The sequence below is a fragment of the Dama dama genome, chromosome 11, assembly GCF_033118175.1.
Source record: "Dama dama isolate Ldn47 chromosome 11, ASM3311817v1, whole genome shotgun sequence".
Lineage (NCBI taxonomy): Eukaryota > Metazoa > Chordata > Mammalia > Artiodactyla > Cervidae > Dama > Dama dama.
The window spans coordinates 100,541,379-100,568,611 of record NC_083691.1 but is presented as its reverse complement, the minus strand read 5'-3'; the positions used below and the strand labels follow the sequence as shown (position 1 = coordinate 100,568,611).

The 27,233-nt window shown below is 57.1% G+C and overlaps 1 protein-coding gene across 1 annotated transcript; it reads left to right on the top strand.

Annotated features, from left to right (window-relative positions):
* Positions 1-1,261: 1,261 nt before the first annotated feature.
* PROM2 (prominin 2) lies at positions 1,262-27,233 on the top strand. Its single transcript, XM_061156134.1, has 26 exons — positions 1,262-1,486; positions 5,673-5,826; positions 6,058-6,073; positions 12,579-12,838; positions 13,483-13,532; positions 14,348-14,550; positions 14,649-14,769; positions 15,062-15,125; positions 15,318-15,407; positions 15,640-15,839; positions 16,471-16,545; positions 17,317-17,380; positions 17,605-17,764; positions 18,065-18,217; positions 19,445-19,568; positions 20,122-20,213; positions 20,325-20,409; positions 23,131-23,277; positions 23,771-23,842; positions 24,820-24,912; positions 25,048-25,101; positions 25,411-25,491; positions 25,717-25,785; positions 26,435-26,524; positions 26,733-26,839; positions 27,170-27,233. Exons 1-26 carry the CDS (start codon positions 1,262-1,264, stop codon positions 27,231-27,233), a joined length of 2,913 nt encoding a protein of 970 aa, XP_061012117.1.

Sequence of the window (27,233 nt, the reverse complement as noted above, 5' to 3'; positions counted from 1 at the left end):
CCCCAAAGGTTTTAGATGGTCCTTCTTCCATTGAACACACACACGCGCGCACACACACATCCCAGAGGTTTAATGGCCCTTATCCCGTTGAACATACACTTTGTTCAGCTGGGGCGGGCTGCTGCTTTCTGCTCCTGTGGCCTCTCCAGGCCAACAGTGTCACATCACCCAGGCTCCCACTGAGTCAGGTCTGTAAAGCTGTTGCCATAGAAATGACCAGAGGCCTCGGGAGAGGGGAGCAGAATACAACCTGCAGTGGGGAGATGGCTCTGACCCCGGTTTTTCAGTTGGGGAGAATGAGGCCCCTGTGCCTTGAGCTGAGGCTCCTTCTGACTGTGCGTAGATGTGAGGCCCAAGACCCCTTGCCTGGAAACAGGCCCCTGGGTGGTTCTGCCCCCAGAAAAGCCTTCCCATGGAAACCCAGCCCAGCATCCCCGTGAGCCTGCCCTGAGTTCTCCCAGGGATGTAGACTCGTGTCTCAGGAACGTGAGTCAGGTGGAGGGAGGAACAGAAACAATTATACTCTCAGAGGAGAGGTCTGGCCATGGACACTCAGGCCCTGGCCTTGCTGGGTGATGCAATTAGATGCTTTGTTGTTGTTTTTAGTCACTCAGTCACGTCCGATTCTGTGACCCCATGGACTGTAGCCCGCCAGGCTCCTCTGTCCATGGAATTCTCCAGGCAAGACTATCGGAATGGGTAGCCATTTCCTACTCTAGGGGATCTTCCCGACCCAGGGATCGAACCCAAGTCTCTTGCATCTCCTGCATTGGCAGGCGGATTCTTTACCAACTGCGCCACTGGGGAAGTCCCTCTCTGACCTGAAGCAAAGGCCGTTTCTCCCTGAAAGTGTCCAGGTACTTCTGGTTGCCTGACATCTACCCAAGAGGAGCCCCATTTAGCCCAAGGCTTCTCATGAGGACTTGGGTTTGGTGGAACCTGGGTTCTTGAGCTGACCCTGGAGGGCTCTCCACAGGCTCCAGAGTCAGGACCTCCTTCCCCCTGCTGCCCTGGGTCAGCTTTCCTGCCCTGGATGCCTGCTACCTGCCTGCTGAGACTTGCGTTCACCTGCCCGAGCCTTGATACCTGCGCTCACCTGGGCCCCCCTGTGTATCTAATTCTTGCTGTGCTTAGCCTGATGCTACCTGTGTTTTCTCTGTTTTTGTTTTTTTGACTGCACCCTGCTGCCTGCAGGGGATCTTAGTTCCCTGACCAGGGACTGAACCTGTGGCCTCGGCAATGAAAGTGCAGAGTCCCAACCATGGGCCTCCAGAGAATTCCGTCCTGCCATCTCCTGATGCCGAACTTCTGCCCATCGCTGGCTGACCGCCTCATTGTCTCACTGACTCTGACCCCATGCCCCTGCCCGGCCCCTAGTCTGGCCAGAGCATTCCGTCTGCTCTCCCTCCCGTTGTGCCCGCACCCCCACCCCCTCCCGCCTCCTTTGAAGGGCCAGTCTGCTCTGGGGCACAGCGTCCCGGACGAGGTACACTCCCGACCTGGCCCCCCGGCAGCAGGCCCAGCACGCGGTCACTTATCCCACGGGTCAGGGGCTTCAGCACTCAGTCGGCTGCCCCTCCCTCGATGCCCTGATGCTCTCTGTCTCTTGGCTTTCACCCCTCCTCCCTCTGGGCCAGGAAGACCCAGCCCTGAAAATAAGTGTCCTTGCCTCTAGTCCCAGGCCTGCCTCGTCTTTGGGAATGACGCTGTCTGGGCCAGGACTCACCCTCCTGGCCATCAGCAGAGATCGGCCGTCAGTCACTTTGTAAGGCTGAAGGGCCAACCTCGGCAATCAAGCAAGACCAAACCTCCCTTCTGCATTTGAGATCCTTAGAGGTTAATGAGGCTGAAGTGGGAGGCCAGGACCCAGAGTCAACCTCTCTGATGTGATGTGTCCGTGAAGTGTCACCTGCTGTGAATACAGACAGGGAGCTTGAATTCCAACCCGAACAAAACCTTGACTTTAGTACCCTCAGGTTACAAGCTGGGGTTTTCAATACCAGGGTCTGAGGCAGGAGGAAGACATAAGAGGACACAGGGGAGGAAGGTCCTGAGGACAGACAGAGCCCAGGAGAAACCCCCTGGAGAGAGCCGAGCTTGTTGCTGGGAATATGATGACTGACATTTCAATTTGAAGTTTGTTTTTTTTCCCTTCCTCTGCTGCAGTCACCTTGCTTTGCCCCCTAGCTATTAGTCAGAGATCCTTACATAATTGTTTGAGTGGTGAGTCAGGGATGAAGAAAAAAGACCCGCTTCCCAGACGCCAGGTGGGGACCAGCTGCAAGGTGAACAGGGAACCCAAGATAGGCTTCCTTTGCTCCAAGACCTCCGCCAGAGAAGTGACCTTGACAGGAAGTGGAGGGGGGTGGTGTGGGGTGGGCACTGAGCTATTTGAGTTGGACACAAGCGGAGAGGAGGAGTTGGGGACCCTCCTTCTCAGAGGTCCAGGCCTGGGGGGCCCAGCTGGCAAGATGGGCCGCGAGGCAGGCCCTGCAGCTCCCCTGCGCCTTGAACGTTTTGCCTGGAGCTGTTGTGCTGGCCACACATGCTGCACCACATCTGAATACCAGCACAGTCAAATATAGACAGAGGGGCCTGGCAGGCCATAGTCCAAAGTGTCGCAAAAAGTCGGACACGACGAGTGACTGAGCCTCACACATGAGTGAAAGGGGCAAAGGGAGACATGAATGATGTGGCTTGAGCTCTAGGAACACAGGCTTCTTTTTTGATACAATTTAGGGATGATTGTTTATGTTATCTCTGTGCATGCCTACTGAGTCACTCAATTGTGTTCAGTTCTTTGCGACCTTATGGACTGAAGACTGCCAGGCTCCTCTGTCCATGGGATTTTTCAGGCAGGCATGCTGGAGTGGGTTGCCATTTCTTTTTCCAGGGGATCTTCACGACCCAGGGATCAAACCCGCATCTCCTGTGTCTCCTGCATCGGCAGGCAGATTCTTTATCATTTGAGCCACTTGGGAAGCCTATATATTCTTCAGTGCTGCCTCATTTGGCCTTAAAATACTTTCACTGCTCAGGAACTAGGAGAATAGAACATAAATTTATCGAGCAGCTAGACATAACACATTTTTCTGCAGGTTAAAGGAAAACACACTTTATGCACTGTGCTCTGAAAACAAGGCATCTGTAGTCACATACTCTCGGAGAACCCAGGGTGGTAGTGAAAGCTGGATCTAACCAGTGTGCACACCCCACATCTTCCTGGAGTCACAGGACCCCGGCCTTATTCCAGGCGCAGAGCACCCAGCCCAAAGAGCACCTCCCAGCCTCCCTATGTGGCCTTCTGATTAACCTCTGGTCAATGAAATGTACATTCAGGGTCTGGGAGTGACTTGGGGTGGGTGTTTGAGAGTGGTGGGGTAGAGGGTGCTTTAAAGGAAGTTGCCTTAGCCAGGAGGGATATCAGCCCCTTCCAGCCATCTGCCAGCCTGAGATGTCAATGTGATGACCAGACCTTCAGCTCTCATTTTGTTCCATGAGGCAATCATGAGGTTAGAAATTGCCAGAGTCAACGAAAGGGAGGAGGGGCCTGGGCACTGCTACTTCATGCCACTTCTAGGCTAGCTCTGGATGACCAACCTCCTGTCTCACTTTGCATAAGAATCCATTTTTGTTTTGGCTTACCCATTGTCATTTTGGATTTTCTGATGTAGTCAGTTAAATGTAATCATAACAGAAATGGCTTGCATAGAAGACTTCCTTCGGTAAGAGTCACAATGCATATTAGCCAATTCAAGACAAATGAGAAGCTTTACAATCTATCATACACAGAATCCTAGAGATGCCCCTTGAAGATTCCTGTCCCTTGGTCAATTTTTTTTAAGGATGTAATTTATTTATTTATTTTTGGTTGTGCTGGGTCTTCTTTGCTTTTTGTGGGTTTCTCTAGTTGTAGCTATCAGGGCCTACTCTTTGTTGCGGTGCCCAGGCTTCTCATTGCAGTTGGTTCTCTTCTTGCAAAGCATGGGCTCTAGATGCACTGGCTTCAGTAGTTGCAGCACTTGGGCTTAGTAGTTGTGATTCCAGAGCTCTAGTGAGCACAGAGCCAACTCAGATGAAATCTTCCTGGACCAGGCAGGGATCAAACTTGTGTGCCCTGCATTGGCAGGCAGATTCCTTACCACTGAGCCACCAGGGAAGTCCTGTCACTTGGTTATTCAATTGAATACTATTCTAAGCACTCTGTGATGGGACTTTGCTGATGTAATTAAGGTCACTAATCATCTGGCTTGAAGATAGAAAGCCAGTCCTGGAACATTCAGGTGTGAGTTCCTAATCACAGACTGGGAAGCAGAAGAGCTGAGCAGCCAGAGGAGGTGGAAGAGGCAGGAGAAATGTGATAGATGGGGACGTCAGTGTGGGAAGGATCCCACCACCTCAGCTGGCTGAGGGTCCCACCTGTGGGAAGTAGAGAGCAGCCAATATGATCTGCCCAAGACTGGCGGCCGGCTGGGAAACGGGGCCCCAGACTGAGGCCCGCCGCCCTCTCCTCTCCGTTGGAAGCTGACGCTCCCCTGTCGTCTGTGGTGAAAAGCACGGCCCCACTGCCTCTCCACGGACCGCTCCTCTGTCAGCAGGGCTCCATCACCCTCTGCGTCCGGGCTGGTCCTCCTGTCCGCTCCGAGCGTGGGAGGCGCTGAGCCCCGCCCCGTGCATCCCGAGCCTCTGCTCCACAGGCTCTGGTATTAGGACATCACTGCCACTCTCGTGGCTTAAGGGGGTGTGAAGTGAAAATCTCTCATGCCATATCAATAAACAAAAAAATGTCACAGCTCTCAGCAATTTCTGGCCTCCAAATGTGAATGAGGGCTCCCAAAACTGGGATCCAGCGGATGCTGCCACTCCACCCCCGCCACACCCCCAGCCCCCATACCCTCCTGCATGGTGATTGCTGAGGGACTGGGGGAATACAAGAAGCAAGGTAAACAAGGAAACAGAATTGGCCCCAGATAGCTGAGGTGCATGTGAAAGGAATGAATTCACTGAGCTCAGAGGCTTGTATCTTCCCATACACAGAATGCTAAATTCCTTAACTTGATACCTGATCTTTGATGTTCAGACTACCTGCTACCTTTATTGCAAACTTGTCTATAGCCTGTCTTCCCCTCCTGCTTCCTGGGAGCAGTTTTCTCAGAGTTACTCTCCCGGACTCGGAGTCCTAGACATTCCCACCAAATAAAATAACTCCCTGCTTTTGGGTTGTGACTATATTTTTTGGCCGACAGTTCCCGCCCCACTGTCCAGTGTGTTTTAAAGACACAGCTGAGATGTCCTTTGTGTTTCGATGGCACTGCCCGCCATTCTCTGAACATGTAGGCACAGCTCCGCGGGCCACTTCCCTGGCTTGTTCTGCTAGCTTCTGCATCTGGAGTCACTGCTCCATAGTCCTTTGGAAGGAACTGCTCCTGTGTTCTCTGCGTCCCCAGGGTGCTGGTCTACTCACCTCTGCGTTTGGGAAAGACCCCTTCACCCTCCTATGTGTTCAGAGGAGGCACTGGCCCACCGTCTTCTGCATTTAGAAAACACAGGCTTCCGTTGTCCCCGCCCCTCTGTCGTCTTGATTTAAAAGTCCTTCTGCATTGAAGGACCAGCTGGAGCAGGTAGGGACCCCCCTGCTTTGATCACTGACTCGTCGTCTTTCTTGCCTGCAGAACAGTGCCCCCCGAAGAGCTCACTGTGGCCTCACTGGCCCCCAGAAGCCCCCTAAGGAGTCCCAGAGGCTGCTGGGCCTTGGCAGGGAAGTCTCCCGATCTCCAAACATTCTGGGGACAGGTGTTACTCCCCCAAATCCCAGCCGGCCCACAAGTAACTGCAGGCTTCCCAAAAGGTGGTTCTGTGGGGCCAGTCTCCTTCTTGTCCCCCAGTTTCTTCCTGCCTCCCCCCACCACACCCTGAGAATGGCTGCTCACGTGTAGTCTCCACACCTACACTGATGTGGTCCTGGAAGCCTGGCTCAGCGGTTACAATGGGTGCAGAAGGTGGGGATGGCCTCGGGCAGGGGTAGAGTCCTGACACCCCCTCCCCGTGTCCCCGCAGGAAATCTCCTGAGTGCGTGAGGATAAGGGCTGCACTCCTGTGAGGGGGGCTGGGACCACCCATGGCAGTGGCTCTCAGGTCACTCTCAGCCCATCAGAACCTCCTGGGAGTGCAGGAACCCACACTGACCTGAGCGCCACCCCTGGAGATTTGCAACCCAGGCCTCTGCAGGTGATTCAGCTTGGGGCATCGGCAGCCTGTTGAGACCCCCTAGCCCACCCCCAGCCTTGTCTCTGCTCTTCTTGCTGGCTGAGCCCAAGGCCCCTGTGCAGATGACAGCTCCCTTTGCAGCCCTGAAAAGCCCAGTTCGCGCTGAAGTTTCAGGACTTGCACCTTACAAGGAACAGAAGGTCTCTCATGGGAATGATTGCTTTTGCCATTATCCCCATTCCTCAAAAGTTGGCATTACAGGGCTTCCCTGGTGGCTCAGTGGTAAAAAAAAAAAAAAATCTGCCTGCCAATTCAGGAGACACGGGTTTGATCCCTCGTCTGGAAGGATCCCACAGGCCACGGAGCAGCTAAGCCCATGCGTCACAACTACTGAGCCTGTGCTCTAGAGTCTGGGGGCAACAACTACTGAAGCCCGGCGCCCCAAGAGCCCCTGCTCTGCAACAAGAGACGCCACAACAATGAGAAGCCCCTGCACCACAACGAAGAATAGTCCGTGCCCTCCACAATGAGAGAAAAGCCTTCATAGCAACAAAGACCCAGCACAGCCAAAAATAAACACAATTATTTTTAGAAAAGAGAAGCTGACGTCACTTCAGGTGAGGACACGTGACTCAGAAGCCCCGCAGTTTTCCGTGGCTTCCTGGGGTTTTAGGAGCACAGTGTGTGCTAAGTCGCTTCAGTCCTGTCCGACTTTTTGGGACCCCATAGACTGTAGCCCGCCAGGCTCCTCTGTCCATGGGATTCTCCAGACAAGGATACTGGAGTGGGTTGCTATGCCCTCCTCCAGGGGATCTTCCCGACCCAGGAATCAAACCTGTGTCTCTTATGCCTTCTTCATTGGCAGGAGCATTATTTACCGCTGGCACCACCCGGGAACTGCTGTGTAATTCACACTCCCAGGTGAATATGTCCACACTTTGTTTTGTGGTACTTGTGTTAATCAGCATCAGTGCATACCTTGGCGAGCCCTCACTTTGGATTTGAACTTCTTTAATGAAATGGCCCTCAATACTTTGGCCACCTGATGCAAAGAGACAACTCATTGGGAAAAAACCCTGATGCTGGGACAGATTGAGGGCAGGAGGAGAAGGGGGTGACAGAGGATGAGATGGTTGGATGGTATCATTGATTCAATGGACATGAACTTGAGCAAAACTCTGGGAGATAGTGAGGGACAGGGAAGCCTGGCGTGCTGCAGTCCGTGTGTCGCAGAGTCGGACACGACTTGGCAACTGGACAACAATGAAATGAGAGCGAGGGCAGTTCTACCTGTAAATCACCCAGAGAAGAAAGACCTTCCTTTCTTCTAAGATGAGCAAAGAGCTCAGAAGAGCAACTTGCCACTTCCTGCAGACAGCATCCTGCCTCCTGAGGGTGGTTGCTGCAGACTCACCTCCGAGGGGCTGGCTGTGGGAGTGCAGGAGTGCCTGTGACCTCTCAGGTGTCAGGGGTTTCCTGTCAGGGGTCTGGGGGGCCCCAACTTGTTCAGCCCCATCATCAGCCTGGGGATGTAGGAGCTGCATGGAAACGGGGAAATGCTGCTGGGAGGGAGCCCTGAGAGGGCATCCTAGCTGTCTAACCTCATTTTGGACTCATGCTCCCTTGCGGTCAGCAGGTCCATCATGGTCTTTTTTGTTCCCACAAACAGTTATGAATCTAGGAATCTGTGAAATGGCTATTTCAGTTCTCCCGCACCATCTCATGCTCAACAGTTGAATGCCCCCCCGCCCCTGCCACCCGAGTCCAGTGGATGGAGATTCTTTTGAATCTTCCGTCTATCATCAGGACCACACAGCTTTCCTCCCCAGTTTCATGTGGTCAGCATCAAGCAGGAGACAGATTCTGATTCTTAGCAGGCAACATGTCACGTGAAACTTCCCTGTAGACTTTATTGGGTTTTTAAAAAAATCTTTCTTAAAAACATTAATTTGTCTGCACTGGGTGTTAGGTGCATGCCAGATCTTTAGTTGTGAGCTCTTAGCTCTAGCACGTGGGCCCTAGTTCCCTGACCAGGGATCAAAACTGGGCCCCCTGCATTGGGAGCATGGAGCCTTAACCACTGGACCACCAGGAAAGACTCCCTGTAAACTTTAGGTATTGTTTGTTCCCCACTCTCCATGACGTCACTCATCTCCTGGTCATGGCTGGGTGGGCTTCTTTTGGGCCTAACCCCCTCTTCCAGCCCTCCACTCCTAAGCCTGTGTCCTTGCAGAGCTGTATGGTGGGGACAGAGGGTGGAGCCACTGCTTCCTGGATACAACATAAGATCTAGTTCTTTAAGATTTTTGGCCTTGAACTCCTGGGCACCTGGATGGAGCATGTCCAAGGGGAGACTCAGGGTGCGGACAGAGGTCCTGGGGGTCTGCTCCGTGCTGCTTCATGAGCACCCAATGGGAAGAAACGGCACCTCTGGGGGTCTCTCTTGGGGCTGGACCACGGTGGCCTGGGGGAGGCTGTCTCAGGTTGGCACCATCACTGCCTCACTGCTTGAGTTCAGGATGTGGTTTGTGGTTCTTTGGTCTCTGGCACCAGCAGATCTGGGAGAACAGGTAGCCTTGGGCTGGCAGGACAGCCTTCTCTGTCCTGTGGGTCTGATCCCTGGCCAGTGTGCAGTGGGGGAGGTCCCTGACCAGAGACAGAGCAGGAGCACTCAGTGGCTTCCTGTTTCGGCCCCCAGCCCTCCTGAGGCCCAGCTCCACTGCCCGTGCGTGGGCTCCTCAAATGCCCTGTGTCCCTATAATAAATGCTCACTTTTAAAATCTCTAAGTGGATCTCTGATTCTTGCCATCAAAAGAGGGTTGACTGAGGCAGTGTTGTGCTCTGACCTTGCTGATCTGCCCCCTGGGATGATTTACAACCCATTCGACTTGGCAGTAAAGAACCCGCCTGCCGTGCAGAAGACGCAGGTTCCATCCCTGGGTCGGGACAATCCCCTGGAGGAGGAAATGGCCACCCACTCCAGTGTTTGCACCTGGGAAACCCCACGGATGGAGGAGCCCGGCGGCAACCACGGGGTTGCAGAGAGGGGGACACGACCGAGCACAGACAGCAGCAGCCCAGGGCAGCAGACAGACCCCAGAGGCGGGAAGGAGGGGGAACCCGCTCTGTCTGCTGCTTCCTCGCTGGGCATTTCTCTCCCTCTCCGTCTCCAGGGAGGCGGCATGAGGCAGCCAGAGGGCCCCCTGGTGTCCTTGGGCCCAGCTGCTTTGTGAATCATGGCAAAGGTCCCCCTTACAGCCCGCTCAGGTCTCCACCTCCACATTCCCCTCCCCAACCTCAAGGCCTGTGAGATTTGGGAACGATCAACTTCTGACAATGTGTGAGGTCAAGTGTAGGGAAGTGGCTCTGGAAATATTCCCAAGGTAATGAGGGTCAGTCGATCCCAGATCAACGAAGGAATCTCCATGGATGGGAGCGGGTCCCAGGGATAGCAGGAGGACGGGGCATGCAGGTGTGCCCAGAAAGGTGTGACTACAAGGGGTGGCAGGACAGAACCTCCTTTGGACCCGCTTCCTGATTCTAGAAGCCCTGCAGCCCCCGCCTGCCAGCTCCACAGCCTTAGAGGCTGCTGCAGGGGTAACCCTGGGGCCCAGAGGCCCAGCCCCCACACAGCCTGCTTGGTCTGCTCCTCCTAGGAATTCAATTATAGCAGCAATTTCCTCTCCTCCTCTGCCCAGCACCCAGGGCTGACCCCCTGAGCCTCACCTGCTCTCCTTGGTGGGCCTGGGGGAGGGGAGGAGACTCGGGCCACCAGCCGGTCTGACGATAGATTGTTTAGATTGCTTCATCAGGATCTGGCTCAGGAAGGAGACTCGTGGCTTGACCACTGCCTTGGCACAGTCCCTCCTGCTTCCGAGCCTCACTTGGTTCACCTATCAAATAGGCAAATTCAGTATCTTAATCAACCCTCCTCGCCGTACCCTAAAAAGGAGGCTTGGTATGTTTTGCTTTTTCTTGGGGAAACTCTTCTTTTTTTTTTTAATTTTTATTGATTTATTTGGCTGCAATGGGTCTTAGGTGAGCCCTGCGGGATCTAGTTCCCCAATCAGGGATCAAACCCTGGGCCCCCTGCACTGGGAACACGGAGTCTCAGCCACTAGACCAAGAAGGAAGTCCCAACTGGGAAGACTCTTATCTTCAAAGTGCAGTGTTTTTGTTAGAGACACAGGAAACTTAGTTTAATAATTGTTAGGAGAGGGGTGGGTGGGGAGCCAGGACATGGGGGTCTGGGCTGCTAATTTCCCAAAGCCCCAAGGGTTTCTGCTCCTCCCCAGGTGGTTAGGACCTCAGCTTTCCTGCTGCTGGTGCACCCAAGTCAAAGCACGAAGAAAAGCCTAAATGGCAGTTACCAAAATTGCACAGGTGGGTTATACCAAGCCGGGAAGGGGTTATTTCCATCCTACTGGCGGCAGGACTAAGTTAGAAAGTGATGGCCAGGGAAGTCACTCCTTCTAGCAGCTCACATTGGAGGAGGAGAGTGAGGGTGAGCAGGCAGGCTCTGGGGGGACCAGCTCTTCCTGATGGCAGCCTTGGTGTCCTCAGCTCAGGTGTGAAGCTCAGGTGAGTCAGATAAGAAGGGTGAGCACAGCCTGCATTTAGTTTACATTTAGTTACAGGGCGGAGCAGTCAGAGGTCTCCCTCCGCAGCTGCAATTGGGCTCCAGGGGTCAGTGCTGGCCCTGGACACCCCTCCTTCCAGACCCAAGGAGCTTGGGCACCCCAGTCCATTCCCCGAGTAGCCCTGATCCTCATCTCTGAGTCACCCTTTGATGAGGTTCCATTTCCTGTCTGCGCCCTGTTATTAACTAACTAGACTATTCTTTCCACAACTGCACCTCTTAACCCCCAGCTCTGCAGGGATAGCAATGGGTCTAGTTGGGGCTCTGCTGCAGGCCCAGCCGTGGCTTAAGCTTAAGGCACTTCAGGGGACTTGCCTGGTGGCCCAGTGGCTAAGACTGTGAGCCCAATCAGGGAACTAGATCCCACATGCTGCAGCAAAGATGGAAGATGCTGAATGCTGCAACTAAGACCTGGCATGGCCAAGTAAATAAATATTTTTTAAAAGAAAAAAAATAAAATTTGAGTCACTTCTCCACCACAGACCCCCGTGAGCAGCCCAAACCCCTATTCCCCTCACACACACCACAAACCAAGCCTGAGCTGGGGAGTCCCACGGACAGGTGCATCCTCTCTTTCCAGGGCTCCATGGTGGCTGCCATGGCCACTCACAAACTTCTCATGAGTAACGCACGTTTGTTGCACACACATTAGTAAGTGCAGGTGAGCAGAAGAGAATTAGAAATTGCCTGAGGTTCCACCTGGAGATGATCATGGTTTTATGCCTTCACTCCAGGTACCCAGCAATTTGTCATCAGCTACTCGCACTTGTTAAGACACTAAGTATCTTTCAAAAGAGCCATTTCTGCATCATTTTCTTTATTGACAGCCCACTGTGTGAGATGCTCATTTTGCCAGTTTCTCCACCACCCAATGATGGTGCCATCAGGGCTGTTTCCGGGATTGTGAATAATGCTGCCAGGAACATCCATCCATTTAGCAAATATTTCCTCCAGCCTGCTCAGCTGTGGGCACCCTCTGCATACTGGGCTCACAGCCATTGACAAAGCAGAAGCTTGTGCAGACACATCTCTGGGCATATTCTTGACAGTTCTTTCAGGCGATGACTAGATGGGGCATTGCTGGGCTAAAGGGCACACCTTTGCCAGGATTCACCCTCCCAAGGGATTGTACCCATCTGAGTGACTCGTCACAGAGCCTCCCTGGACAAAGCCTGGTGGCCTCTCTGCTTCGGACTGACCTGGCCTGGGCCCAGGCATGGCTGGAGCCAACAGAACAGGCCCGAGGGGGAGCTGAGAGAGGAACCTGGCTCCTGGGCCCGGGTGGCTGGGCTTGCCGCCCCTTGCAGGCCTTCGCCTGATGGCTGTTTTCCCAGGCTCCAAATTTGGCTTCTGAGTCTGGGCACTGAATATAATCGTTGAAATTGGGCCATCCTCCATAATCCAGAGGTACTGACGTGCGCGCCCCCACTCAGCTCGGAGGCTAAGTCCTCCCAAGAGCGTGTGGCGAGGGCAGAGGGCACCCAGGTTCCCACCCGGGGCGGCTGGGGGCGGGTCCGGAGCAGGCCCTGCCCCCACCCCACCCCACCCCACCCCCAGCCCTGGCCTCCACCCCTGGCCCGGCCGCGCTCGGGCGGGTGCCCAGGTAGCCCAAACCTGTCGGGCAGGTTTGGAGAGCGGAGAGCGGCGGGACGGAGAAGGGCGAAGGATGCGCGGCCTGCCCCGCGCGCCGCTGGCACTCTCGGCTCCCTGAACCCCGTCCGCCCACCCGCAGCCTACCGGCCGACCCCATGGTGCGCGCGCCCGACCTCCTGGCGGCCCTCCTGCGCCTGGGCCTGGGGGTGGTCCTGACCCTCCCGGGGGCGGGCGCGGCGGGCTGCAGGGCGCTCGGCCCCGCGGAGCGCCTGGCTTTCGCCCCGGCGGCCAGGGCCCGCTGGCTGGCCCCTCGCGCCCGCGCCCCGGGCCCCCTGGACTCCCTGTACGGCACCGTGCGCAGCTTCCTCTCCGTGGTGCAGCTCAACCCCTTCCCCGCGGGTGAGTGCGCCCCTGCCCCGACGAGCCTGGACGCGTTGGGGTCCCCAGCCTCACCTTAACCGCCTGCCCACCGCGGGGCGCGCCCGCCCCCGGCAGCCACTTGGAGGGCAGGGTCCCCAGCTCTCCCCACCCCCACCTTCCTCCCCAGAAGCTCCCAGAGCATCACCTTCCTGAGTGACCTGGGGCGAGCCCCTGTTCCTCTCTGAGCCTCTGTTTCTCGGCCCTAAAGTAGAGGAAGATACATTCAAAGTTCTCAAAGAGCCCACTGAGGTCTTCTCTGAGACTGGTGTCGTGGGGAGCTTGCAAGGACCAGGAGGGCCGGCCAGACCCCCACCTCAACCCACAGCCTGTCCCTGACTCTTAGCGGGGAGGGCCGCTAGACCAGGCCCCTTCTCTGCTCTTAACCAGCTTTCCTCCTGCTCTCCTACCTGGGGGCCCAGAGGGAGGGGTGGGCCAGGCCTGCCCTCAGACATACCCTCCTGCAGCCGTGCGGAGGCCAGGGTAGGTGGGCACTGGCCTGCGGTGACTCCGCCTTCCCTGAGGGTGCCGGGTGATGGGAGGACCCGCTCCGGAGAGGGTTAGCCTGGCAGTGGGGGTGGACACAGGCAGGCCGCTGCCCCGACTCAGCCTGACTCTTTCCCCAGAGCTCATAAAGACCCTGCTGAATGAGCCGGCCTCTGTGAAGGTGGATGAGGTGAGCGTGGAGGCGGCTTGCGGGAGGGCGTTCAGGTGTGAGCATCTGGGGCAGGAGGAGACAGCCCTTCTCAGCTGAGCCCACCTGGCTGGTGACCCCCGGGGTGGGCTTCAGGCACCACTTCCTCGCTTCTGTGAGCGGTCCGCGGACCTGATTGCAAACCACAGCTCTGCCCTTAAGTGGCTGTGGGGTTGGCGTGCCTGCGCGCTGAGTTGCTTCAGTTATGTCCAACTCTGAGACCCTGTGGGCTGTAGTCTACCAGGCTCTTCCGTCCACGGCATTCTCCAGTGGGTTGCCACGCCCTCCTCCAGGGGATCTTCCCGACCCAGAGATCGAACCAGCGTCTCTTATGACTCCCGCATTGGAAGGTGAGTTCTTCACCACTAGCGCCACCTGGGACAGGGAGCCCCAACTCCCTGGACTTGCTTCCCTTATTTGTAAGATGGTAAATAACAATATGGGGCTTCCCCAGGTGGCTCAGTGGTAAAGAACCTGCCTGCCGATGCAGGAGACGCAGGTTTGATTCTTGGCTCTGGAAGATCCCCTGGAGAAGGAAATGGCAAGCCACACCAGTACTCTTCCCTGGTAAATCCCATGGACAGAGAAGCCTGGCGGGCTACCATCCATGGGGTCACAGAGAGTCACACATGACTTAGCGACTGAACAACAACAAATAACAATAAGGACACGGTGCCCCTCACAAGGAGATAGGCGACGTGGGCAAGGTGCCCCCATCCCCCCGCCTTCTGATGTCCAGCGGCAGAGGGCTGGGAGGGAGGGTCGGGACAGCCCCTCATGCCTCGCTGCCGGCCCAGGTGTTGCGGTACCAGGCGGGCTACCTGGTGTGCGCTGTGATCGCCGGCCTCTACCTGCTGGCGATGCCCGCCGCCGGGCTCTGCTTCTGCTGTTTGCGCTGCCGCCGGCGCTGCGGGGGTCGAGTGAAGATGGAGCACAAGACGATGGCCTGCGAGCGTGGTGTCCTCATGACCTTCCTGCTGCTGACCACCCTCGTGCTGCTGTGAGGGGCGCCCAGGTCATGCGGGAGGCATGGGCCGAGGCCCGAGGTGCCCTGGGCATCCAGCCAGCAGCCCCCCTCCCTCTCCCCCACCCCCGCAGGATCGGTGTGGTCACTGCCTTTGTCACCAACCAGCACATGCACGAGCAGATGGGCCCCAGTGCCGCGGCTGTGCCGGAGGCTCTGCTCAGCCTCCGGGGCCTAGTTTCCGAGGTCCCCCAGGTGAGCACCGAGTAGCCCCTCACCCCCTCACCCCCACACGCCCCCCGGGTGGATGGGACCGAGCAGGGTGGGGCCTGCAAATTCCTGCTTAGCCTGCACATTAGAAAGGGTGCCTCTTCCAGCGTGCACCTGACTGCCCTCTGCTGGGGAGTCGCGTTCATAACCACACTGTTGCTATTCTCAGGATGGACTCCCAGGTGCGGGGATGCTGGGCAGGACGGGCGGGGAAGGCATGGGAGCCGGGCTGTTCCCGTGATGGGGAAGAGCAGCCTCCGGCCCTGTGTTTGCCTAGGAGCTGCAGGCTGTGGCAGAGCAGTTTTCCCTTCCTCAGGAGCAAGTCTTGGAGGAACTGAATGGTGAGGGTTTGGGCTGGGTTCTGCCATGGGGGCTTCTCATCCCCTCATCCACGCCCTTGAGGAGGTGGGGATTGGGCCCAGCTGGGCGGCGTGGCACTCACTCCACTGCGGAGCACCCCGAGAGGCCAAGGGGAGGCGGGGGGAGGGTGGGGGGGCCCGGGGCCGCCCTGCAGACTGCCCTGTGCTCTCCAGGTGTCGGCAGCAGCATCGGGAAGGCGATGCACTCCCAGCTCAAGAGCACCGTGTATGAGGCGCTGGCCTCAGTGCTCAGCCTGGGCCAGGGTGAGTGTCTCTGGGGGCCCGGCCCCACATTTCTCCTGCCACCTCAGTGGGGCCCACCCCTGCCTTTCTGGACTCTCTGTCCACACCTGGCTTCCTGTGCCCTGGGGCCGCTTCCGTTACAGCTACAGAGACCGAGGACCACCAGGCCCCTTGGGTTGCTCTGACTTCCCCCAAGGCCTCTGAGGATGCTGGTAGCAGCAGAGGCCCCTCAGTCTGGATATGGGTCTCTCAGCCCTGCAGGTCTCCGTGGACCACCTCCGAGGCCTGAACGCCACCTCTGTGGAGCTGCAGGAGGGGCAGGACGCCCTGGCGCCGGCTCTCCACGGGCACCGGCAGCGCCTCCTGGCACTCCTGCGGGAGCCCCACTGCCAGGGCTGCGCAGGGGCCCTGAACAAAAGCCACACCCTGGAGCTGGGAGCAGACTTCAGCCAGGTGCTGGCCCAGGACTGAGTCCTCTGGGGCGAAGGGGGCTGCTCCGCCCGTGGCTGCAGACATCCCTGGGCAACCTGTGTTCCGGGTGTCCTCTGAAGCGAACACCCGATCCCTTTCCCCAGCTGCCCCTCCTCTCTCCACACACCTGGGGTTAGTGGCCGTCACCCTGTACCAGGCTTGTGCCGTAAGCCTCACATGACTTAACTTCTTCTTTGTTTGCTTATTTTTTTATTCTTGGCTGTGCTGGGTCTTTGTTTCTGCTCTGGCTCTTCTCTAGTTGTGGCGAGAGGGCTGCTCTCCGGCTGTGGTGCACAGGCTTCTCGCTGCAGTGGCTTCCCCTGTTGTGGAGCATGCATGGGCTCAGTGGCCCACAGCATGTGGGATCTTCCCAGATCAGGGGTCGAACCCATGTCCCCTGCATTGGCGGTGGATTCCTAACCACTGGACCATCAGGGAAGTCCTGACTTAGCTTCTTGAGTTCTCACCCAGGGCTGTCGGGGCTGTGGTGGTCCCCACCGTGTACGTGAGGACACAGTATTGAGAGGCCTCTGCCCCCATCCTTCCCCAGGGACCCCTCCCAGGCTTCTTCATGGACTCTGTCATAACAAGCCCCTCTCAAAAACTGTTTCAGGTGCCCTCTGTGGGCCACGTCCTACATCGGCTGAAAGACGTCCCAGAGGCCAACTTCTACAGCATGGTCTGGGAGGTGAGTGCCTGCCCTGGTCTACCTGCCTTCTCTCCCGCCTGCCTGGGAACTCAAAAGTGAGGGACCTCAGTTCTTCTCTCTTGGGGTGGGAGCCCAGTTGAACCTCAGGCTTGGGTCCAATTAGGGCCTCACCTCCCACATGGCACTCTGGACTGGAGGCTCATGATGCTGGTCCTTGCATGCACAGTCTGGTGGGGGAGGTAGGCCTGGAGTTCAGAAGGAAGGGCTAGGATCCTCATGAGGTGTGGGCTGGGGATGGCTAGGGAGCGAGCTCACACCCTGAGCCCCAGAAAACAGGCAGGTTCTCCTGGGTGGAGACTGGCTGTGGGGGGAGGGTGCAAGGTGAGTCAGCACCGGTGACCCAGGGCCTGGAAAATGCCAGGGTTGGGGAACTGGTGAGTCAGTTGTGCTGGGTGACTAGAGCAAACTATTCCAGGAGGAAGGAAGTGGAACTGGAGGCTGGAAGAATAGCCCAGAGCTGGACTTGAGGGAGACAGAGGGTCCTGTGCAGAATGGCTGGGAGAGATGAGACACTGGAGTCTACTGCCACAGACCGGGCAGGCGGGTGGAGAGAGAAAGGAGCCATGTTTGGGGGAGTTGAGTCAGCCTGGGCCAAGGGAGGGGAGAAGGACCAAGAGAGCAAAAGGAAGCCCAGTCCCCTGAAAGCACCATGGAGGGATGCTCTCCCTCCGGACCTGGCGAAACAAGGGTCCCCCAAGCTGGGCCCCCCGGGTGGAAAGCAGGAGGCACAGCCTCGTTTGGTTCCGGCAGGAGAACACCACCTTCAACGCCCTCCCAATCCTGGCTGCCTTGCAGACGGCCGACATGGTCAGAGGTGAGGGCCTGCCCAGGGGCCAGGCAGGCTGTCCAGAATGCCCGCCACCCCACCCCTACCAAAGAAGCTTGTTGAGAAAGGAGCAGGACAGTGGGGTGGGGGAGGCTGGAGGCTGCCCTCTGGATCATCCATATGCATCCCGGATGTTCCTCCTGTCTGTCTGTCTCCTTCCTGGGCCCCTGGGGGATCTTCCCCATCCCTTAAGCCCCTGCTGCTTTGGGCAGAGCTGAAGAAGGTGGTAGCTGAGCAGCCCAGAGGGCTAAACACAATGGCAGAAGCGTTCCCAGTCTGGGAGGCAGCTTCTCGCTGGAGCCAGGCCCTGGAAGAGGTCGAAGAGAGCAGCCGCCCCTTCCTGGAGGAAGTGCAGAGATATGAGAGATACAGGTGTCTGGCAACCTGCGAGGTGGAGGGGGTGGATGGTTCAGCCTGTCAGCCACCCTGGGCCCAGCTTCCAGCCCTAGTCAGCCCTCCTTGTACTAAGTCCCTGCCTCCATTTAAGCCAAGACCCCTTACTCATTGGGCCCCCACGCCCCCGACCCCGCTGTGCGCCCTGGGGATCTGAGCCTGAGGACCCTACAGGCAGTCACTTACAAAGCTCCAGCCTCGGGGTTGGCGCCTCCCCCAGCCAGTAGGCCCTCGGTCAGCCCCGGCCTGTCTCCCTGACGCCCACCTCCTCCTCGGCAGGTGGGCTGCAGGTTGCGTGCTGTGCTCGGTGGTCCTGCTCGTGGTGGTCTGTAACCTGCTGGGCCTCAATCTGGGCATCTGGGGGCTATCTGCCAGAGAGGACCCCAGCCACTCGGAAGCCAAGGGTGAAGCCGGAGCCCGCTTCCTCATGGTGTAAGAAGGGCTGGGGGAGAGGGGAAGCGTCTCTGCCCACCGGGCTGGCACATTCTTCTCATGCTCCTAGTGTGGCTACAGGAGCCGGTCCTGGGGATCAAGAGACTGAGCTCTGGTCTGGCTCTGGACCAGCTTGCTGCATGGCCCTGGGTGAATTATAACCCAACTGGGCCTCAGTGTCCTTTGTATAAAAGGGTTGGCCTACAGCAGGAATGGCAAAGAAGAAGCACTTCCCCTTCCCCACTGGTGGCAACTACAGTAAATGATGGGTGCCTTTCTCTCTGAGCCCAGGTGAATAATGGTGACTCAGCAGTAAAGAGTCTGCCTGCCAGTGCAGGAGATGAGGGTCCTGTCCCTGGGTTGGGAGGATCCCCTGGAGAAGGAAATGGCAACTTTACTAACTATAATAATCAATGGGCACTTTTCTCTCTCAGCCTCAGAATCCTTCTTTACCCAGTGTCCAGCCATTAGCAGGTGGCACCAGAGGTAGAATCTGTTTGCCATCCCTGAACTAGATCATCTCTAAGGCCAGGGCTGCCACATTCAGTTTTGCAGGCAGGGCACTGCATAAAGTGGCCTGGCCCAAGGGGTGAGTGAAATCCAGCCCGCGTTTCACTCCCCAAGCTTCAAACCCTGGCGTGGAGCCATCCCTACCTCATAAAGAAGCTCTGGATGGTGTAGGGGTCCTACTTGGATGCTATAGGTGGCTGCCTCTGCTGGTGAGCTGTGGGTGAGTCCTGGCTGGCCATGCCAGGTAGCCATGTTGAGGCTGAGCCAGGAACTGGCCACCTGCAAGTGCCCTCGGCCCAGAGACCAGCAGCCCTGGCTCTTTTTCTAAAAAATTAACTAATTTATTTTAATTGGAGGATAATTACAGTATTGTGATGGTTTTTGCCATACATCAACATGAATCAGCCATAGGTATACATGTGTCCCCCTCATCCTGAAGCCCTGGCTCTTTGAGCAAAACAGCTGCCCTCTCCTCTAGGCTGCCAGCCAGGGCATGGAGTGGGGATGGGGTGGGGTGAGGTGGGGCAGTCACCAGTTCTGAGTCCTTCCTGCTGCCCTGGAGGCCACGTCCTGTGAGGTCCTCTCCCCAGAGGGCTCTGCCCTGGGGCCGGCTCACTGACCAAGGCGGCCCCGGGAGGCAGAATGGGGATGGAGAGCATGGTCCAGGGCATCCTCCCCTCTCCGCCCGTCTCAACCATGTCCCCCCACCTTCCTCAGGGGCGTGGGCTTCAGCTTCCTCTTGGCTGTGCCCCTCATCCTCCTCGTCTTCTCCACCTTCTTGGTGGGCGGCAACGTGCAGACGCTGGTGTGCCAGAGCTGGGAGAGCGGAGAGCTGTACGAGGTGGGCTTACCTAGCCCTCGGGCCCAGAGGGACATGGAGAGAGACGTGGGTAGAGCTGGAGGTTCAGAAGGAAGTTTGGCCAGAGGGGGCCAGAGGGCGAAAGGGACAGGAAGAATGATGGAGACGGCTAAGAAGAGAGGCGGAAATTCACCAGTAAATAAGGAGTAAGAGCCGGGGAGTCCTGGGGCAGCTGCCCAGGCCCCAGGCAGGGGCCGCGAGGGATGGCACCCAGGCATGAGCCCCTCTGTTTCCTAACACTAAGTCTGGGAACTGGGGATCCCGGTTCCCCATTGCACTGAGCAAGTGAGCTGAGATGCTGGCCCAGATCCTCTGCTGAAGAGCAGGCTGGCCACCCACCTAGAGATTCCTGGAGGGAGTCCCTGCCAGGATTTAGGGCCCAAGAGTGACTGGAGATAGAGGCAGGTGTGGGCTGAAGTCGTAGGGGTGTGGTCTCTGCTGTGCCAGGGCGGCAGGGGACCAGGCCCTGGGAAGCTGGGGTGGCCCTGTCCCCTACTCGTTGCTCCAAGCCCATTCCCTCCTGCCCCATCCCCAGTTTGTAGACACTCCAGGGAACTTGCCACCGTCCATGAACTTGTCCCAACTTCTTGGCCTGAAGAGGAACCTCAGCATCCTCCTGGCCTATGAGTGAGTGGGCAGCCTGGGCTGGGGGTGGGGTGTGAGGAGGCACCAAGGTGGGTGTCCCGTTAGGATGACTCACCTGCCCTCCCTTCTCTCACCTCCCATGTCCATCCCCAGGCAGTGCAAGCAAGGGGCCGCACTCTGGACTGTCCTGCAGCTCAATGACTCCTATGACCTGGAGAAGCACCTGGATATCAGCCAGGTGAGACAAACTTCTGGAACACAGTGGGACCCCCTCTCCTACAGGTCCCCTCTCTTTTGGTCCTGCCTTTATGGAGGAAACTTCTCCTTCAACCTGAGAAGTCTGCAAGAGCGATGGAGGTGCCTCTGGGGCAGAAGAGCCAGGTGCAAGCTCAGGGCATGGCCCAGGGCTAGAGCCCAGGGAAGGCGTGGGCTCCAGAGTGTGTGGGTGGGTGCATGAGTGCCTGGAGGCTGTGATCAGCTCAGAGAGCTGTGCTCCCAGGAAGACTGAACGCCGACAGGGTGGTGACAGTGAGGCAGAGGTCTCGGGTGTGTGTCCCGACCCGGGACAGGCATTGGCTGCGATGCTCCAGCTGGGAGTGGGGAGGGTGGGGGGGTGTGACAGTGAAAATGGTGGTGATGACCTTGGGTCCCGCTAGAGCAGGGCTCCCCACAAGCCCCCTCCTGAGCTCACAGAGCCCATAGGTGATGTCAGGATTTGACCCCCCACCAGCCTGCTCCCTAACCATTGGACTTTGCCAGAACTTGGTGTGTAGAACTGGAGAAACTTATTCACACTGGAAAGAGACAGTTCTAGAACAAAGAGAAGGAAAATCTACTTCATGAGAGGAGACATGCTTTGTGAATGTGATTCTCCCAAGGGTGCACAGAGGCTGTAAAAATTCCCCTCCTGCCCTCCCTCCACTCCTCCTAAGATGCTAACTCCTGATTCTGCATCCTCTTCAGAATCCTTCCAACTCCTTTTTAAAAAATATTTATTTAAGTATCTACTTGCATTTTCTGCCCCCCCCCCCTTTTTTTTCATGGCATTTTCGTTGTGGTTGCTTTATTTTTATGCATTTACTTTTAGGCAATACTAGGGGGCATGCGGGATCTTAGTTCCTCAACCAGGGATCACACCTGTGCCCCCTGCATGGGGAGTGCAGAGTCTTGATCACTGGACTGCCAGGGAAGTCCCCTTCCAACTCCTTTTGAATTCACCATCCATTCCTAGCCCACAGCATAGCATAGCCAAGTGGTCCAGATTTTTAGTCCCAACTCCATGTCTTAAACCATAACCTGGGGCAGTTTCCCTCCCACTGTCGCCACCTCTTCCCTCAGCATCTCTAATCAGATGGGAGGTCGTCTGAGCAGACTCTGTCCTGGTGGGAGGCCGCAGGCTGAAAGCTGGCCAGGGAGGGCTTCTGTGAGGGGCCGGGGCGCTGAGACGAGGCCCTGCGCGCCTCTGACTGGAAGGAAGGGGCGCTCTCAGCCCTGGTCCAGGGAAGGGGTCCAAGTCATAGAAGAGCTGCAGGTCCGGAGGGCCTGAGCAGTCCTCGGGGGCCATCTGACAACATTCCAAATATGACCTTAGCAGAACTTGTCCTCAAAGGAGGTAATAGTGAGCTGATGATGCAGAGATAAGTAAGACAACGTGTGCCTTCCTGGGCCCCAGGAGGGCTCTGCCCATCTGGAGACACGTGTCCCTGTCTGTTACTGATGCCTAAAACCTCTAAGGTTCTGGCCTCTGAGAGGATGGGCCTTTGCTCCCCTGAGGAAGGCAGTGTGGGGGATGGGGAGAGATAGGCTGAGCTGCATCCTCTGATGCTCCTCCTGGCTTCATCTTCTCATCTGTGAAACTTGCGGCTGAATTTCATGCCCTTTAAATCTCTCCCAGCAATGGTTGGAAAATGTCGAATCCCTTTTTAAACTGCCCTATCTTAGAAATAATTTGGCCACCTGATGCGAAGAGCCGACTCATTGCAAAAGGCCCTGATGCTGGGAAAGATTGAGGGCAAGAAGAGAAGGGGGCGACAGAGGATGAGATGGTTGGATGGCATCATCGACTCAATGGACATGGGTTTGAGCAACTTCCAGGAGATAGTGAAGGACAGGGAAGCCTGGTGTGCTGCAGTGCATGAGCACTGAGTCGCAAAGAGTCAGACACCACTGAGCAACTGAACAACAACAAATCTTAGAAATGTTGTGTCCATTCATTCATTCATTTATTTTTACCCATTCAAGAAACTTGTACTGAACCCGTCACATGTGAACCTCTGCTGTGGACACTGCTGGTTTGGTATGGAGTTGAGCAGACAAGATGCCATTCTCATGGGGTTGATGGCAATAAACAAGTACCCACATAAGTATATAGCATACTTTGTGATATAATAAAGCACACAGCATGTGTGTGTTAGTTGCTCAGCCATGCCCAACTCTTTGCAACCCTATAGCCTGCCAGGCTCCTCTGTCCATGGAATTCTCCAGGCAAGAATACTGAAGTGGGTAGCCATTCCCTTCTCCAGGGGATCTTCCCTATTCAGGGATTAAACCTAGGTCTCCTGCATTGCAGGCAGATTCCTTATTATCTGAGTCACCAGGGAAGCCCAAAGCACATAGCATACTATGTGTTAAGTAAGTAAATAGCATGCTATGAAGACCTTAATACAAGGTGATATAATAAAGATGGGCTAAGGAAGCTGTTTCTACTGGGTGACCTTGGAAGGTCTGTGTTGCTGTCCCATAGCAAGACAGGTGCTAGAAGAGTGCTGAGTCTTGGTGGGTGAGTGAGAGTTGGGGATGGGGAGAGTGGGGAGCAGAGATCTGCAAGGAGCCTGTCTGGGGCTGGCAGTGTCCTCGATATACAGAAGGAGGGCCTTGAGGGGTTCGTCACTTAGGATAGCAGCTTTGGGGTCCTGGCTCAGCCACCGAGCACGGCCCCAGCCTGCCCGCTCCCTCCCAGTACACCGTCAAGCTGCAGCAGGAGTTGCAGAAGCTCAAAGTGGACGTGCAGAATCTGGACCTGCTGAGCCCTGCCGCCCGCCGGGACCTGGAGGCCCTGCAGAGCAGTGGGCTCGAGGACATCCACTACCCTGGCTTCCTTGTCGAGGTCAGCAGTGGGCACCTCAGGCCAGACCTTGGTAGATCAGAGGGGCCTACAGAGGAGGTGGGGAGGGCTACCGTCTCACCTCATCTGGGCCGTCTGCTCTCCCTGACTTCCCTGGGGCCTCTTCTGTTGGGGATGTCCCCAGACCCTGTGCCCCAGAGTGCCACCCCCACCCCCCACCCCCCAGGGCTGGCGGGGAGTGAATGCGCCCCACCCAACCACAGGTGTTTCTGTCCATGGTCCTGAACCCACTGCTGTTACAAAGGCTCATGGGACGTTGCCTCTCCATTGGGTTACACCAGAGGGTGCCTCACTTTTTTTTTTCTTTTCTAATGGAAAATGTCTCATATATTTCACAATTTCAGGTCAAACCCATTGTGACTGATGTGTTGTTACAGTAGACTTAGCTGGTGTGGGTACTTTCGAAAATAATGGGAATTCTAGGGTTGGGGAGCCGGGGTTCATCCCTTCTCGGCCTCTCCTGTCTTATCTCTAGATCCAGAAGCCAGTGGTGAATAGCGACGTGGAGAAGCTGGCCCAGGAGCTGGAGGGACTGTCGCAGACCCAAGTGAGAAGGGAGCCGCGACCCTGCTGGGCCGGCTGGAGACAGAAGCCAGGGAGAGGGCTGGGCAGAGTGCCTGACCTGGGGAGGTGTGTGTGTGTGTGAAGTCGCTCAGTCGTGTCCGACTCTTGGTGACCCCATGGACTGTAGCCTGCCAGGCTCCTCCGTCTGTGGAATTTTCCAGGCAAGAGTACTGGAGTGGGTTGCCATGCCATCCTCCAGGGGATCTTCCCGACCCAGGGATTGAACCCGTGTCTGTTATGAATTGGGGATGGGATGAGGGCAAAGGCAGGGGATTGAGGGCCCCACTACCGAGGGCTGAGACCTGGGCCCCTCACTGGGACGAAGGGTCAGTTTTGTAGGGTCCACCACTGAGGGCTGAGACCCTGGGCCCCTCACTGGGGTGAAGGGTCAGTTTTGTAGAGTCAGTTCTGACTCAAACTCTACCACCAATTGGCTGTGGGGCCTTGGGCAAATCTTTCTACATCTCTGGGCCTTCATCTCTAAAGTAGATTATCCCCCACCTCAGATCAGATGCTGGGCGATGTCTGACATCACACAGCTGGGCAGGCATTACTAGGTGCACATGGCTTGTAGCATCCGCAGGATCAGATGTTCTGAGGACAGTGGGATCAGATGTCATTACAGTTGCCTCTAGAAGCTTAAAATCTACTGGAAAAAAAGAATACTTTGTCTTTATAAATATTGAGAGTTTAAAAAGTTCTCTTGGAGACATCTCACAGACAGCCCTCCCCAGCTCCCCCATGGTGGGCAGAGCAAGGGAGGGCTGAACTTGGAACTTGGGCTCAGGTAGGCCCCCAAACCCAGATGTGGCCCACGAGCTTCCTGCCTCTGAGCCCAACCTCTGATTCCAGCACTTTCCACACCCTGCAGTGTGTCTTGTTGAGCAGTTTGGTGAAGGGTATGTTGGCAGAGGCTGTCTTGGCCTGGGCAGAGTGCCATTCTGATCTGCCTCCCCTCAGGGCAATGCTACGCTGGGGCAGAAGCTGCAAGAGGAGGCCCGAGGGCTCCAACACCTCCATCAGGAGAAGGTCCTCCCGCAGCAGAACCTTGTGGTATGTCTGGATGCTCAGGTTGCTGGGGACCTGGAGAGGAGATGCAGGGAGGGGGCGTGGAAGAGAAGGGGGCATGCTGTGAACCCTCCCTCCCACCCCTCCTTCCCCTAACCAGCCCTGATCTCTCTTTCACAGGCTAAACTCAACCTCAGTGTCCAGGCACTGGCATCCTCTGCCCCACATCTCCAGGTGGCTGCCAGGGAGGGCTGGGGAGGTTGAGGAGGGGCGGGTGGGCAGTAGCGGGAGGAAGGACATGGGGGTTCAGCTGACTCGAAACCTTGCCTGCTCTGATCTGTCCGAGTGGAGGTGGAGGGTAGGGTGGGAGAACACGAGGCTGGGCGGGCAGACCCCTGGGGACCACCATGTATGGCCTCTGGGTCCTTGGGGCCTAACATCCCCCATCCCAAGTTGAGTGTGTTGTGTGTCGTTTGTTGAGTTAATGGATGGACAAGTGAATGAGTGGCCATTCCCTGACGGATCCTCTCTCCTCTCCCACAGTCAGAGATCATAGGTGTCCTGGACAGAGTCACTTACCTGAAAGGCGAGCTGCCAACCCGGGCCACCCATATCCTGAGGAATGTGAGTGAGGGGTGTGGGGCAGGGACAGGGGGCAGCCTCAGAGTTGGAGGTGAGCTGAGTGCTTAAGGCACAGGGGCCTTACACCCTAGGATTCTCCAGCCCTGCTCCCTCACCAGGGGGCTCCCAGGAAAGACAGCTCAGCCTGTCCTGATGGTGCCAGGCATGGGGGACAGGGCTGCTGGCCTTGGGACTCTTACCAGCCCAGGACTCCTCTCTTCCTTGCAGGAAAGTGAGTGTTTCCTGATGCGGGAAATGAGCTACTTCTCCCAGTACACAGCCTGGGTGAGAGAGGAGGTGAGTGGGTGTGCAGACCCTCCTGGCCTCAGGCAAGCTCCCATCTATTTCCCTTCCTCTGCCCCCTAGAGCCCCTGGGGGTGCCCTGGGCCCAAACTCCCAAACCTGGCATCCAGATGCTGAGTTCTGCCCTCCCCCAACCTCTGCCACAGCCCTTCTCTGAGGCCCGGGCATGGCCGGGCTGGGACTGGCCAGCGTCGCTCTCTAGGACACGCTGTCTTCGGCCCCCTGCCCTCCCTCGTGCTGGTCCCCTCGCCAGCCTGTCTGAGGCTGGCGCAGCCCTCAGGGTCCACCTCCTTCCGTGGGCCCTTGCTGACCACAGCTTCTGCAAGCAGTCTGCCGCTCACACTGGGCTGAGGGTCTTGCTTAGCCCTGAGTGTGTCTGTATGCGTGTGTGGGTATGAACGTGTGCAGTGCACTGTGTGTGTGCACATGTGTTGCCTTCCAGTGTGAGTGACTTGGGGGACATCTCTGGGCACCCAGCAGGGGCTTGACACAGGCTGGTGAATGGGGTGGGAAGTGCAGGAGGTGAGCGACAGGCCGACGTCAGCGGGTCCTCATTGTCCGTCCCGCGTCCCTGTCGGCCTCTCTCTGGACACCCGTGGGTCTGGGTGTGCCGGCATGTAGCTGCCTCATGTTGACACCGCAGGTGACTCAGCGCATTGCCACCTGCCAGCCCCTCTCCGGAGCCCTGGACAATGGCCGTGTGATCCTGTGTGACATGGTGGCTGACCCCTGGGTGAGCGCCCTGCCCCAGCTCTCAGGGCTCATGGACGGGGAGGCCGCCAGGGAGAGGCACCGTGCGCCTACACCCCGGTCCTTCCCCTCGGGCCTGAGGTCACGTCCCCGCGCCGCTCTTTGAGTCAGTGGGGTGCTGGGGGTGTCGAGCCGTGCCGGAGAGCACCGCTGCCCAGCACAGCGTGCTGACCCCACATCCTCTGTCCCAGAACGCCTTCTGGTTCTGCCTGGGGTGGTGCACCTTCTTCCTGATCCCCAGCATCGTCTTTGCTGTCAAGACCTCCAAGTACTTCCGTCCCATTCGGAAACGCCTCAGGTGAGGAGGCTGCTAGGACTAGGGGTGGGGCCAGGGGCTGAGGAAGGAGCCCTTCCCCACCCCCTGCTGCCCCCACCCCAACTTCTTGAGACACACACCCCTCCAGGCCAGGGAAGCCTGTGCCTAACCCTGAAGAGTCATATGCTCTGAGGGCCTCCGGGGCCAGAAAGTTGTTCCATGTGTCTGCCCCGAAGGCTTCTTGCTATAACACACCCACTGTTCATAGCTTTGGGGAACTCTGCTCTTCTGGGCTCTGGGCTTGTTCCTGTGTCGGGGCTGAGGGCCTGGGCCTGGGGGCTCACACACTCATCCCCTGTGACAATGCTGCAGCTCCACCAGCTCCGAGGAGACGCAGCTCTTCCACATCCCCCGGGTCACCTCCCTGAAGCTCTAG